This window comes from Erythrolamprus reginae, chromosome 10 (assembly GCF_031021105.1).
Source record: "Erythrolamprus reginae isolate rEryReg1 chromosome 10, rEryReg1.hap1, whole genome shotgun sequence".
NCBI lineage: Eukaryota > Metazoa > Chordata > Lepidosauria > Squamata > Dipsadidae > Erythrolamprus > Erythrolamprus reginae.
Window position 1 is genome coordinate 36304116 of NC_091959.1, and position 14513 is coordinate 36318628.

At 46.3% G+C, this 14513-nt stretch overlaps 1 protein-coding gene across 2 annotated transcripts in view; it reads right to left on the bottom strand.

The window, feature by feature from the left end:
- SMPD4 (sphingomyelin phosphodiesterase 4) overlaps positions 1-13537 on the bottom strand; it is a 35265-nt gene extending 21728 nt beyond the window's left edge. The window contains exons 1-7 of one of the 2 annotated variants that reach the window (XM_070762524.1): positions 13381-13537; positions 8787-8873; positions 5435-5577; positions 4593-4668; positions 3380-3488; positions 1704-1756; positions 178-326 (exon numbers count right to left, since the gene is read on the bottom strand). In XM_070762524.1, the coding sequence (XP_070618625.1) occupies positions 178-326; positions 1704-1756; positions 3380-3488; positions 4593-4668; positions 5435-5577; positions 8787-8873; positions 13381-13455 (692 nt within the window). In that variant the 5' untranslated portion in view covers positions 13456-13537. The remainder of the gene's footprint in view (positions 1-177; positions 327-1703; positions 1757-3379; positions 3489-4592; positions 4669-5434; positions 5578-8786; positions 8874-13380) is intronic. The other variant, XM_070762523.1, reaches the window with a different exon arrangement.
- Positions 13538-14513: the final 976 nt, after the last annotated feature.

Genomic DNA, 14513 nt, shown 5'->3' on the forward strand with positions numbered 1-14513 from the left:
GGCCATTTGCCAACTGTCAGCATCCCAGCTTGCAAATTCCTACTAGCATCCTGAAAACCACTGGAGGCCTTTTCTTTGCAGAGCCCTAATCTGGAAGCTCCTTCCACATATCCCCCCACCTTCACCCCCAGAACTGCCTGTTGTACAGCTGCAACCAGCAGGACAGCAAATACCCACCGGGGAGCAGGTGAAGGGACCACCCCTCCAGGCTCCGAGGAAGGGATGGGAGGGACACTCCCTTCTATGGGCAAGAACCACTTCAGGTACCGGTCCACCAGGATGAAGTAAGCGCTGTTCGACATGATGGGGCAGATGCTGGAGATGCCCTGAAGCACAAACAGAAAGAATCGCCTTGGGCTTAAGGGGCTCCGGAGTCCAATCTGCAGGGGGTCAAAACTCAAGACGCTTAAAGCTTCCTTGCACCTAGGAACGGGCAGGTAACTTCCCACCTGGAGCAACAAGCCACTGTTTCATCTCCATGTAGAAAGGCCCACTGCACGCACAGGTTTATAACCCCATCTTAGTATTCATAACCAATAAACCACGGGCCAGTGCTAAAAGTGATTGACTCCTGCAGATTAACAAGAAGGCAAACTTTCCTTTGATGAGCAGAAGAATTTGTTCAAACTGCAAACACCACAGAGGGTTTGGGTGAACCAGGAAACAATTAGCCGGGGTGGCGCAGCAGGTAGAGAGCAGTACTGCAGGCCACTGAATCTGACTGTAGATTTGTAGGTCAGCAGTTCAAATCTAATCACCGGCTCAAGATTGACTCAGCCTTCCATCCTTCCGAGGTGGGTCAAATGAGGACCCAGGTGTGGGGGCAATAGGCTGGCTCTGTTAAAAAATGCTATTGCTAACAATGTCGTTTGGCGGGGCCCAGGGGAAAAGCCTTCTCTGTGGCGGCCCCGGCCCTGTGGAACCAACTCCCCCCGGAGATTAGAATTGCCCCCACCCTCCTTGCCTTTCGTAAGCTCCTTAAAACCAACCTCTGCCGTCAGGCATGGGGGAACTGAGATATTCTTTCCCCCTAGGCCTTTACAATTCATGTATGGTATGTTTGTATGTATGGATGTTTGGTTTTACAATAAGAGTTTTTAATTGTTTTAGTATTGGATTTACATGCTGTTTTTTGTTACTGTTGTTAGCCGCCCCGAGTCTACGGAGAGGGGCGGCATACAAATCCAATAAATAAATAAATAAATGAATAAATGAATGAATAAATGAATGAATGAATGAATAAATGAATGAATAAATAAATAAATAAATGTTGTAAGCCGCCCTGAGTCTAAGGGGAAGGGTGGCATAAAAATTGAATCAATCAATCAGAGACCTGAGCGGCATAGAAGACAGATGCAGTATTTCCAGCACTTTAGAACTGTAGTCCCCAAACTTCCCAGCTCCGCAGACTGGTGGTGGGCGGGGGGGGGGGAGCGGGGGAAGGAGGAGGTGGAATGGTTTTGTGAGCACGCATGCCGCATGAGCAACGCAGTTCCCAACAAGCTACTTGGCTGCAGACTTGGCGTTAGGGAGCCCTGCTTTAGAAGAGACTTACTGGCTTTTCCACAAGAAAGTGGAGCTAATGTAATAATGAAGTTGAATAAATAAATAAGTGGCTTAAAAAAACCCAGGTAAATCAACGGCGCTCTGCCTACTTCTCACACACACCCCCCTTTACTCTATCAAGAACAAAGTGTACTCACCCGCTGGGTAAGGAGGCTGATGGCAAAGCAGAACATGTAATATTCATACGGATCTGGCCGGAGAGAGTCAAGGGAGCAACGTCCTCCAAGCAAGAAGGAAAAAGCAGGCCGGCTCCTGTTTCATTTGATGGGCCCGTTTTACACAGTACTTTAGGTCACAGTGAGGGGGGCGTTTGCCCAGGTTCGCCTGGTGCACCAGTTGCAGCCCTATCTGGACCGGGACTCACTGCTCACAGTCACTCATGCCCTCATCACCTTGAGGCTCGACTACTGTAATGCTCTCTACATGGGGCTACCTTTGAAAAGTGTTCGGAAACTTCAGATCGTGCAGAATGCAGCTGCGGGAGCAATCATGGGCTTTCCTAAATATGCCCATGTTACACCAACACTCCGCAGTCTGCATTGGTTGCCGATCAATTTCTGGTCAGAATTCAAAGTGTTGGTTATGACCTATAAAGCCCTTCATGGCATCGGACCAGAATATCTCCGGGACTGCCTTCTGCCGCACGAATCCCAGCGACCGGTTAGGTCCCACAGAGTTGGCCTTCTCCGGGTCCCGTCGACTAAACAATGTCATTTGGCGGGACCCAGGAGAAGAGCCTTCTCTGTGGCGGCCCCGACCCTCTGGAACCAGCTCCCCCCGGAGATCAGAACTGCCCCCACCCTCCTTGCCTTTCGTAAAGTTCTTAAGACCCATCTCTGCCGTCAGGCATGGGGGAACTGAGACATCTCCCCTGGGCCTATACAGTTTATACATGGTATGTTTGTGTGTATGCTTGCTTTTAATAATGGGTTTTTTTAGTGTTTTTTAAATTATTAGATTTGTTCTTACATTGTCTTTGTTATTGTTGTGAGCCGCCCCTAGTCTACGGAGAGGGGCGGCATACAAATCTAATAAATAATAATAATAATAATAATAATAATTATTATTATTATTTGTAGTGCAAAAGATTTCCAGGCAAACCTAAGTAGCAGGAGGGAAAGTCCACGGCCTGCAAGCTGCACCCACCTATAGAACCTCCCTCCCCATGGAATCAGGGAAGGGGGAAGACTCCCCACCTACTCAGAGGGGAGAGACAGTGAGTGGTAACACAACTCTAACGGCCTTCCCTAAAGCGGTAACAGCACAAGTGTCTGCCAGTTGTGGCAAGCACAGGACACTCTTGCTTTATCAGGGAAGCAGGCAGCCATTTATTTATTTATTTTATTTATTAATTAGATTTGTATGCCATCCTCTCAATGCATTAGCAGGTGGTTAACTTCAAGGAAGCATCCCATTATAAACGCACCAACTTTATAAGCTTAGGAAAAAAAATCAAGCGCTAAAAATTGCCAAGATTGCTGTAGGATAACACCCCCCTTCCCTTAAAGACCTCCAGGGAACTTGCTTTGTGGTTAAAAGCATCTGCCAATTGTCCTACCAGTCCCTTCTTTGCAAGTTACATCCTTGCAAGAGCCAATTGGCTGCTAAGCTCCGTGGTCAGAGTGCCAGTGAGAGCAGCATGGGGCACAACCTGAAGGTGCCAGAAAGGTTTTAGGCATCAGGGGAGGGGGCTTCTCCTCTATTACTGGCAGCAGCCGCTGCCCCCTCCAGCCCATCACATCACTTACTTTCTCTCTCTCTCTCTCACTGTTGTGCAGGGAAACTACTCCACACTCACAAGGCCAAAGGATACTAAGAATCAGGTTCAAATTCAGGCCCCCAGTGGGAGGGAACTGGACTTTGTTGTGATATAATGAACATTCTGGTAAAATCCGTTCTTGAATTGAATTTTTCACTGGGCCCTGAAAGTGTAAACAATGACACACCTTCTAAGAGGCAACATAACGAAAACACATAAAACATAGGATAAGGATTAGAAACATAGAAGATTGATGGCAGAAAAAGACCTCCTGGTCCATCTAATCTGCCCTTATGCTATTTCCTGTATTTTATCTTACAATGGATATATGTTTATCCCAGGCATGTTTAAATTCAGTTACTGTGGATTTACCAACCACGTCTGCTGGAAGTTTCATTGAATTGATAGTCCTCAGTTAACAGTGGCAATTGGAACCAATATTCCCACTAAGCAAAGCAGTCACAAAGCACAATGTCCCGTGACCCCATCACGATCTCAGCACTTCCTGCTGTTAATCATATCCCACCGGCTGTTAGGTGAAGACCCGCTCTGATCCTACCATTCCTGGTGTGGTCCCCCTGAGCCCTGGGATGGGGCTGCTCCCTCTTGAATCCCCCCCACTTGCCTCCTCTCTGTCCTCAGGGTCTCTTTTCAGCAGCGGTGGCTGTGCCAGCACTGGAGTAGCAGGCCGGGGGCAGCAGCTGGCCGAGGCTGCTGAAGGCTCCAAGCTGCTACAGCCCCAATACGTGGCCACTGTTGCCCAGAAAGGCCAAAAGGGGAGGTGGGAGTTGAAGAACAGTTCAGAAAGGTCATCAACAAATAGAATCCCCATGCCAGGAATTAAGAACTCAGGACTGCCAAGCTAAAACCTCTGTACAGCTAGTCCTCGACTTACAACAGTGACTATTCAAAGTTACATTACTGAAAAAAGTGGCACATGACCCTTTTTCACTTATGAGCCTTGCAGCATCCCTATAGTCATGTGACCCAAATTGAGATAGTCGGCAACTGACTCACATTTACAACAGCCGCAGGGTCACGTGATCCCCTTTTGCGACCTTCCGACAAGCAGTGTCAACAGGGAAGCCAGATTCGCTTAACAACTGCAGTGATTCACTTAACATCCTTGGCAGGAAAAGTCATAAATGCACTTAACAAATGTCTTACTTAGCAATGGACACTTTGGGCTCAATGGTGGTCGTAAGTCGAGGACTACTTGTACTGAGCTCAATACCCCTCTAACATCACCGCCTTTCCAGACACTAACAGGAAGGTGGGAGACAGGGAACTCGTATCGGTATTCCTCCGCTTGGAGCTTGTAAACCAGCTTCATCATCGGGCCTCTGCAAAAGAAAGAAAGAAAAAAAAAAGGCAAATGGATCACTGGGAACTTCCCAGAACCCGTTTTGTTTTTATGCCTTTAACCGCTTGACATGGAGATTTGTGTGTCTTCAAAGAGCATTATCACCGAATCAAATCAGTTAGAAACATAGAAACATAGAAGATTGACAGCAGAAAAAACCTCATGGTCCATCTAGTCTGCCCTTATACTATTTCCTGTATTTTATCTTAGGATGGATATATGTTTATCCCAGGCATGTTTAAATTCAGTTACTGTGGATTTACCAACCACGTCTGCTGGAAGTTTGTTCCAAGCATCTACTACTCTTTCAGTAAAATAATATTTTCTCATGTTGCTTCTGATCTTTCCCCCAACCAGATTTCTCTCCCTTGTTCTTGTGTTCACTTTCCTATTAAAAACACTTCCCTCCTGGACCTTATTTAACCTTTTGACATATTTAAAAGGTTTCGATCATGTCCCCTCTTTCCCTTCTGTCCTCCAGACTATACAGATGGAGTTCATGAAGCCTTTCCTGATCAGTTTTATGCTTAAGACCTTCCACCATTTCTGTCGCCCGTCTTTGGACCTGTTCAATTTTGTCAATATCTTTTTGTACGTGAGGTCTACAGAACTGAACACAGTATTCCAAATGTGGTCTCATGAGCACTCTGTATAGTGGGATCACAATTTCCCTCTTCCTGCTTGTTATAGATTATGACTTTGGTCATAAATTAATGCCCAATTCTACACGAGGGGCTCCAACTCACCCGGGGGACAGGAAGTCAAGGGCCACGTTGTACTCGGTGTAGTTTGTTCTGCCTTGCAGGCAGCGGAGGTTCCACCCGGAAATGACGCCATCTAAACTGCCAAAAATGTTCTCCACCAGCCAGGGAAAGATGGCGTGCAGTTCCTTTGCAGAAAAGAAAAAAGCCGTTGTCAGAAAAGCCACTGCTGGAACCAGAAGGATGACTTCCCCAGAGCCTCCTCTCGCACCCTGAACCGTTTCCTGCTCCGGGAACAAGCCGGGCTCTCCTTGCTAGTGGACAGAAGAACAACGATTTATTTATTTACTTATCTATCAGATTTGTATGCCGCCCCTCTCCACAGACTCGGGGCAGCTCACAGCAATAATGATACTGTGTTTTGTGACTGCAGAAAACAGAGAAATCCTGACAGTCACTTCAAACTCTGGCTTCGTTTTTATTTATAATTATAATCACATACATCATACGTAAAGGTTCTCACTTAATGACAAGCAGGATTCAGTTAACAGCTGAGATGGCTGTTGCTAAGCTAAGACATCTTGTGACCTGTGCTAGGGCCACGACAGGTCACGCTTTATAACCACATTGCTTAGTGATGGAAATTCTGGTCCCAGTTAGCATAGTAACTTGAGATCTCCCTGTGTATGTCCGTGTTTGTCTTCAGAGCTTCGCTAAGCTCTTTTGTTTTTCTGCTGCCCTCGTTTTTCCTCTTCTCAACTGTTTGCAATTGTGCCAAGAGCATATCCCCGTCTCTGAGAATCCCACCCACACTGGGATCTTTTTCCCCTGGGATCCTACTGCTCTGAGCTGGCTAAAATCCCACTCTTTGGAACTTTCCCCTTAGTATCACTTGATCCTTGCGACCTCCTTGGCCCTCTGAAAAGCCCTCTCAACAGCTGTTCAAGTGGACCATGATTTACAGAATTATGCTGGTAAGTTTGTTTAAATCCCTTTCCTGTTCTTTTTTATGGCCTGCAAGTGCAGATTATACCACAGGCTCTTGAGCTTATTTCTGATTCTTCGCAGTATGATTCGTCTTTGCATGCATCAATGGGAAGCTGTAGAAACTGTTCAGTCAAGTCTCTGATCCTGCTTCCCTGCAGAAAACACCTTCAGAGGCCAGTGGGCACAAACAATTATTTGCAGGACCAGTTTCTGTTCTTGTCTGCCTTGTGAGGTAGCCCAGACAAGAAGCACCCCAAGAAGAATTAGTACAGTGATACTGTCAGGCCTCCTGACAGAATAACAGTAATAGGGAATGGGAGGAGTGTGAGAGAGAGATAGAGAGAGGTTGGAACTACAGCACATTCTTTGTGCAGAGCTGTAGATCCACTGTACAAGGGAAGCTAGCATTCCTTTCCCCGGATTGGTACATGTGATGCACTTGTGGGGGTGGGAATGAATTTTAACCTAAATCACGGAAGTGAAATTCAGTGCTGATGTTATTAGGGCAGAATCCAGACATGGCTCTGATAATAAATGGAACTTTCTGTTTACACAGCAGTGGAATTGAATTTATTTTTCCAGATGTTAGCTGGTTCTCTGACAGATACCTCATCTTACGAACCCCTCTTCATACGAACTTTTCGTGATACGAACCCGGGGTTTAAGATTTTTTTGCCTCTTCTTCCGAACTATTTTCACCTTACGAAGCCGAGCCGCCACCGCTGGGATACCCCGCCTCCGGACTTACGTTGCCAGCCAAAGCGCTGGGATTCCCCTGAGCCTCCCCTCGCTGGGATTCTCTTCATTTTTGCCAGCTGTTTTGAATCCCAGCGAAGGGAGGCTCAGGGAAATCCCAGCAATACAAGAACGGGCGCTTCGGCTGGCAATGGAAGTCTGGAGGCGGGGATTCCCAGCGGCGCAAGGCAAAACTGGTGACTTTTGGAATGGGGTTTGCACGCATTATTTGGTTTTACAGTGATCCCTACGGGGAAAATTGCTTTGTGTTACGAACTTTTCTACTTACGAACCTGGTCACGGAACAAATTAAGTTCGTAAGACGAGGTATCACTGTACTAACTTTACTGCAAGGTTACATTAACAGAAACAAGTCTGAAAGTTGCACCCTCTCCTCTTGCCTTTATAGTCTAAGAAATTAGGAAGGGACCCTTCTGAGAAGTCTGTCATGTCCCCCCCACCCCCCTTCTGCAGGCTCAGCTTCCTCTTACCTGACCAGTCTGGTCTGCAGCTCTTCCTCTCAATTCCTTTCAATTATAGTTTTACACCTCATGAACAATTGCCCTTTCGCACTCTCTGAAGTACAGCCACCCCCTTTTCTTTCCAGAGCTGCTGAAAGTTTGCACATCTTTCAAAAAGATGCCGGGCGGGTTGTTTTCAAGTAGGAAAAGAAACAAGCACTGCAGGTCAGCATTAGACATTCCTATCTGTTCATCATTACTTTTTTTATTTAGAGCCGTTTTTGTTGGTCCTTCTAGTCCTTTTTCAGTGTAACTAGCTGTTGTGGTTAGCTCTGGCCCAGCTCCTGCCCCAAGGACTGTGGATGTGGGGGAGACATCCACATGCTGCAGGCCTGTATTGCCCCCACCCTGGAATCTGATGATGAAGGCTGCTCTGACCAAGAAGACATGAGTGACAGGGAGGAGGAGAGTGTGGCAGACAGCTCAGAAGGAGATCAATTATCTAGCTCCTCCTTGGATTCAGAACAAGAGTTAATGATACAGCCACGCATGAGGAGAGCGATGCATAGGCAACAACAACTGAGAGATTATTATCAAAGAAAATGAGGCCACCTGTGGTTGGGTGGGGCTGTGGTAATTAGTGAGGCTGCTATAAATAGCAGCCTGTGGGTTTGGCCATTGTGGAGGATTATCTGATCTTTGTGTTTCGTGACTGCTTTGCTGACTTTGACCTTTTGTGTAGCTTTGAAACTAAACCAGAGCAAAGTGTGTTTCACTTTGTGAAAGAAGGACTGTGAATTGCCTCACAGCTGCAAGCTAAGTATCACAGAACTGATAAGGGACTTGTACAAATTACCAGTTTGTTTGGAGATGAGTGCTCTTTGCTATACGAAAAGAGGGCTTAGTTTAAGGGAATTTTCATTATAAAGAACATTGTTTTGAATTTTCAAACGTGTGTGTCTGAAATTTGTACCTGTGAATTTTTGGGAGGAGTCTACCAGAGAGCCCGACAGAACACTAGCCTGGTTAAAAATCTTGATTTTAAGATGAAATATGGTCTCCTCTTAAATTCCCTCTCTGGACTTTCCAGGCACTGTTTCTTTAGCTCTCCCTATTCATCCCTTGCCTTAGCTTGAAATCAGTAGGGACTGTTCCCTTGAAAGAAGAAAAAACTGTATTATCGCATTATCCCTGAGTGGGGGAAAGCTTCCTACCTTGGCAGGAAAATCTTCAATGATTGTCGTGAGATCATGGCACCTCTGAGCAAAAGGCTTGTTCAGGCAGTCAGCCTTTAAATTAGCCTATTTCAAACAGAAAAGGGTATCAATCAATCAGAATAGATCTGGAAGGGACCTTGGAAGTCTTCTAGTCCAATCCTCTGCTGAAGAAGAAGATCCTATCAATTCACTTTTCTGAGATAAAACAATAAAACTACTTACTTACTTACTTACTTACTTACTTACTTACTTACTTACTTACTTACTTATTTAATTGGATTTGTATGCCGCCCCTCTCCGAGGACTCGGGGCGGCTCACAGCATATACAAAAACAGAACAATAATATAAATCCAATTAATACTACATTAAACACAACCACTAAATTCAATTAAAAGAAAGTAAAACCTATCAAACCAATCATTCAACACTCATACTTAAAACATTCATTGATCAGGGGAAAGATCTAAAAGTCCCAAGCCTGGCGGCAAAGATGAGTTTTTAAGCTTTTTCGGAAGGCGAGGAGGGTGGGGGCAGTGCGAATCTCTGGGGGGAGCTGATTCCAGAGGGGCGGGGCTCCCACAGAGAAGGCTCTTCCCCTAGGTCCCGCCAGCCGACATTGTTTGGTCGACGGGACCCTAAGGAGGCCAACTCTGTGGGACCTCACCGGTCACAGGGATTTGTGCAGCAGAACGCGGGTCTTGGAGATAATCTGGTCTTATGCCATGAAGGGCTTTATAGGTCATAATCAACACTTTGAATTGTGCCCGGAAATGGATTGGTAGCCAATGCAGTCCGCGGAGTGATGGCGAGATGTGGGCATTTCTTGGAAGGCCAAGACTGCTCGCGCGGCTGCATTTTGGACGAGTTGAAGTTTCCGAACACTCTTCAAAGGTAGCCCCATGTTAAATCTTTGGCAAATGTTTCCTTTATATTAACACAATTACTATAGTGATTTCAACATTAGGCAATCTGGATCTGTAGCAGCAATTTGGTTTCTCTTAATTAAAACAGAATTTTACACAGAATTGTATTTTAATTCCACTTTTCTTCAAGAAACCACTTAAGGTAAATAAACAGTAAATATGCTGTTGGAATACAACGTAAGTCTTAATTGAGGTTTCCAATTGAGCCTTTTTTCTTAAACAATAACTCCATTGCTAGTTCCTTATATCAGAATCAGAGCTGGTTTAAGGCAGTCATACCTATAGCTGTATTGGGCTTGACAAAGGAGCAGGGGGCACCATGAACCTCAAAATTCCCTGCCCATGGAGGCCCATGTCCACGCTCCTTGTAAGCCAGCAAATGCATGGACTTTCTGTCTCCACTTTTTACACAGTAGAAAAGAAACATTTAACATTAGAAAAAAGTATGCTGCTTTACTTTGCCTGAAAGTAAAGGAAGAGATACAACCTAATATTATGCCACAGATTCAAGACAAATCTTGCTAGAAGCAGTGCTTATTAGCTACCTTATCTAAATGCCAAGTAAAAAGCTGCATATAATTCAGTGGGGAAATCTGCCCAAAATGATCAATAAGCATAAACGTGACGACTCTCCTGCATTCAATGTCCGGTATTACTGCAATGTGAGAGAAGCAGCAGTGGGCAATTTTTCCCTACTGGGAAGAATTGAAGCCACACCCTGTAGAAATGACATGGCATGAGAAACAATGTCTTTCAAGTCTGTATCCAGCATGTAACAGGCTGCCCCAAATCTTCAAACCTTTCTAGTGACTCACATAGATCTTCAGAAACAACAAGGCCCTGTGCAAGGAGGGGGAACTGAGAGGGCAAGGGACAGTTTTTGTCAATCCTTTCAGTTGTGAATAATAGCTTATGAAGGACCAGATCTTGAAAGGGAACAACTGGTTGCAGAGACGCATTAATAATAATAATAATTTATTGGATTTGTATGCCGCCCCTCCGTAGACTCGGGGCGGCTAACAACAATAATAAACACAACATGTACAATCCAATAATAAAAAACAACTAAAAACCCCTATTATAAAACCAAACATACACACAAACATACCATGCATAACTTGTAATGGCTTAGGGGGAAGAGCTATCTCAACTCCCCCATGCCTGGTGGTATAAATGAGTCTTGAGTAGTTTACGAAAGATAGGGAGGGTGGGGGCAGTTCTAATCTCCGGGGGGAGTTGGTTCCAAAGGGCCGGAGCCGCCACAGAGAAGGCTCTTGCCCTGGGGCCCGCCAAACAACATTGTTTAGTCGACGGGACCCGGAGAAGGCCAACTCTGTGGGACCTTATCGGTTGCTGGGATTCGTGCGGTAGCAGGCGGTTCCGGAGGTAATCTGGTCCATTGCCATGTAGGGCTTTAAAGGTCATGACCAACTTTGAATTGTGACTGGAAACTGATCGGCAGCCAATGCAGCCAAGAATGGTGTTAGCTAAACAAAGGGATCCTGGAAGCAGACAGGTTGCACTTCACAAAGACCAGAAAGATGTTCTGGATCAGCCGGCGCTTCCCCAATTTCATTAGATAGTAAACCAGAGCAAAAGAATGATGGCCAGACCATAGTTCCCTCTAAGCTGAGCAGTGAGCAATCGCTCACTTAAAAATCATCATCAACTCAAGAGTTTTCCAAACCTGCCCAGAAGGCGAGAGGGAAAGAGTGAGAAGGAAGGAGAGAGAGAGGAAGAGAGAGAAACAGATAGAAAAAAGAGAGGAAGGAAAAGAGAAAGAAAAAGAATGGGAGTAACGAAGAGAGAAAGAAAATCAAAATCTAGTTTGAAACTAGCTCAACTATTTAAGTGGCATTTTGATATTGATAGAGTTGCCTTATTATGAGCTCACTGTTATAGACACACAGTACAGTATTTTATTTTGAAATTCTCTGAGGCAAAACAGGGTGGGTTTTTTATTTGTTTGTTTGTTTATTTATTTATTTACTTATTATTTCTGTGCCACCCAGTCCCGAAGGGACTGCCGCTCAGACACTATACTTTTCCGCTCACCCCCCCCCAAAAAATTAGAGGGAACACTGGGCCAGACTGATGAATGATGACCGAAAGCTGCTGCCAAAGCTAATTTATCATGGTACTAAACATGTGTTCTGAGATTACACCACAGGAGATAAAGGGAGAATCTCAGGGTGTGAGGAGATGTAAGAGACTGGCACTGAAACCCAAGGGGGCTACGACTCACAATTTCGAAGGTTTCTTCAGCAATATAGACAATAGGCAGAACAGAGAATTGGAAACCCTGACATAGGAAACAAATGTGCAGGCCTTAACTGAATCTTGTTGATAGGACACTTGACTGGAATGTTGCAATTTTTTTTTAAACAAAATTCAACAGAAAAAAGGAAGGTGGCATGGTTGCAATGCATTTGTCCTCACAGAAACTAACAACCTGGATTATGGAGAGTGTTTGAGTAACACTTGAAAAGAAGAGCAACAAGTGATACTTTTGTGCACCATTTGGGCTGGCAGAAGATAAAACACCAGGCCTTTCTAAATTGGATGATCAGCCTTTCAAAGAAACACAGGTGGGGGATTCCAGTATGAGGGGTCCTTGGAGGTCTCTGAGCTTAACTGCTCTCCTGCAAAAGTTTATTATCCAAATTAGGTAACATCATCAGTGGTAAAAAGGAATAGTTTGCTCACTGGGACTAGCACTGATGAGTAATTAAACATCTACAAGAAAACAACCAAGCTCAGAGAGTACCAAGGACCCCTAATTTCAATCCTGAGCTACAAATATTCTCCAAATGTTATTAGAGTGCACTAGTCCTACCATCTGCTAGGAATCCAACTATGCCAAATAGCATGTGGTCTCCTGCAGGGGGTTGGATTAGAAAGCTTAAAGGTTCCCTTCAGCTCTGATTCCAAGAATCAGAGGTTTGACAAATTTTTCTACTCTCTTGCTAACAACTTCATTTATAAGATCCTAGACCAAAATGTCAACAGAAGGCAGCCTGAACAACCAAAGAAAAATACAAGGTAGTAACAGAAGCAGTAGGGATTGTATTAGTTTGGGAGAAAGTATTTTTGGTGGTGCATCAGAAACAAAACGAAGGAGGCTGTAAATCTCTTCAGAGAAGAAATGGATGAGCTGGTAACTTTTATTTCGATTAGCATGTATGTTTTACTAGTACTTTATGTATATGAATTCTATTGTGCGTGTTTTTAAGACGGAGAAGGCAAGGCACGTTTACTTCCTTTTTATTCCGTCCGAATTTTTAAAAGTATAGTTTTCTGGGTCCTGGGCTGCGTGTCTACTGGCGAGAATGAGAGTCAGCCCGTCCTGGGGAAGAAAAAGGATCAAAACCGAGCCGGATGAGGAGGGGGGAGAGCAGCGGAGGGAACCGGCTCCCTTCGGCCCGGAGAAGGCGGAGAAGACGCCAAGCAGGGCAGGCCCGAAGGCAGCGGCCTGTAACAGCTTCCTTCCCCGGGGAGCTCTCCCGGCCTCCTCCATTCGACCACTCGCCCTGCTCAGGAGGGCCTGACCCCCCTCACGAGGGAGGAAGGGGCTCCAGCCGGGGGAGACCGGCGGCGCGGCCAAAGAGAGGCCGAGGTTCCTACGAGCCTCCCCGGAGGCTCCCGAGGTTCTTGGAGCGCGGCTTACCAGCAGGTAACCTGACAGAGGGAAAGGCGGCGCGGCCGCTTCGGGGCTCTTGGCGCGGATCGGCGCGATCCTCATGGCGGAGGAGCGGCGCCCAGCCTTCTGCGGCGCGCGGGAGAAACGTCACTGTCCGCGCGCTTCGGTAACGTCACCCGAGCGCGCCGATTCCAGTGTGGCAATGTAAAAGTTCCCTCAGCGCTTGCTGTCACTTTGCTTTCGCCCACCGCTTTCTCCCAGTACAGCCCTGGGCGTCTCTGCCTTCTGCTCCTTCCAGGTTCATCTCCGTCTTCTTTACCTGGATAAGGAGGCCAAGTTGTCCCGTTCCACACTGGCTTGCATTCCCCGCTTTGACCCAGCACCCCAGGCACGGTCGTCAGGAAACAGAAGGCCCCGTAGCACGAAGCCTTCTTTATCTGGAGCGACAGCCTGGAGTCTTCGCAGGTTGAGCCGTTTCCCATCGCTCCTGAATCTCCGGCTGACTCCCAAGGAGTATGAGGTGGGGGGGGGGGGGCGGCAGCCCTTCGTGCCTGCCAGCTTCCCAAAGGGTCACAGCAGGCCACTTCACAAAGCAGCTGATTTGTGTGGCGCTCAGGCTGCCGATTCCAGCAAGCGTGTCTACTTTTGCAGGCAATTGTGGCCGCAAAAGAAGCCGGACGCACCCCACATGCCTTACACCCCCCTCACCTAATGGTTACAGTTCCGTCCATGGAACAGCTGCCTCATGGCTGCAGCTCCAGCCGCTTCCTCCAGCAAGTGCGTCGCTTTTGCCATTGATTGGGGCCGTCAAAGCAGGAGGCCAAGCAATGCTCTCTACATGGGGTTACCTTTGAAGAGTGTTCGGAAATTTCAGATCGTGCAGAATGCAGATGCAAGAGCAATTATGTGGCGGCCCCAACCCTCTGAAATCAACTCCCCCTCCCAGAGATCAGGATTACCCCCACCCTCCTTGCCTTTCACAAGCTGCTTAAAATCCACCTCTGCTGTTTTATGTATGGTTTGTCTGGGATGTATGACTGTTTTACATTAAGGGTTTTAACTGTTTTTTAATCATTAAATTTGTACTGTTTTCCTGTTGTGAGCCGCTCCGAGTCTCCGGAGAGGGGCGGCATACAAATCCAATAAATAAATAAATAAGC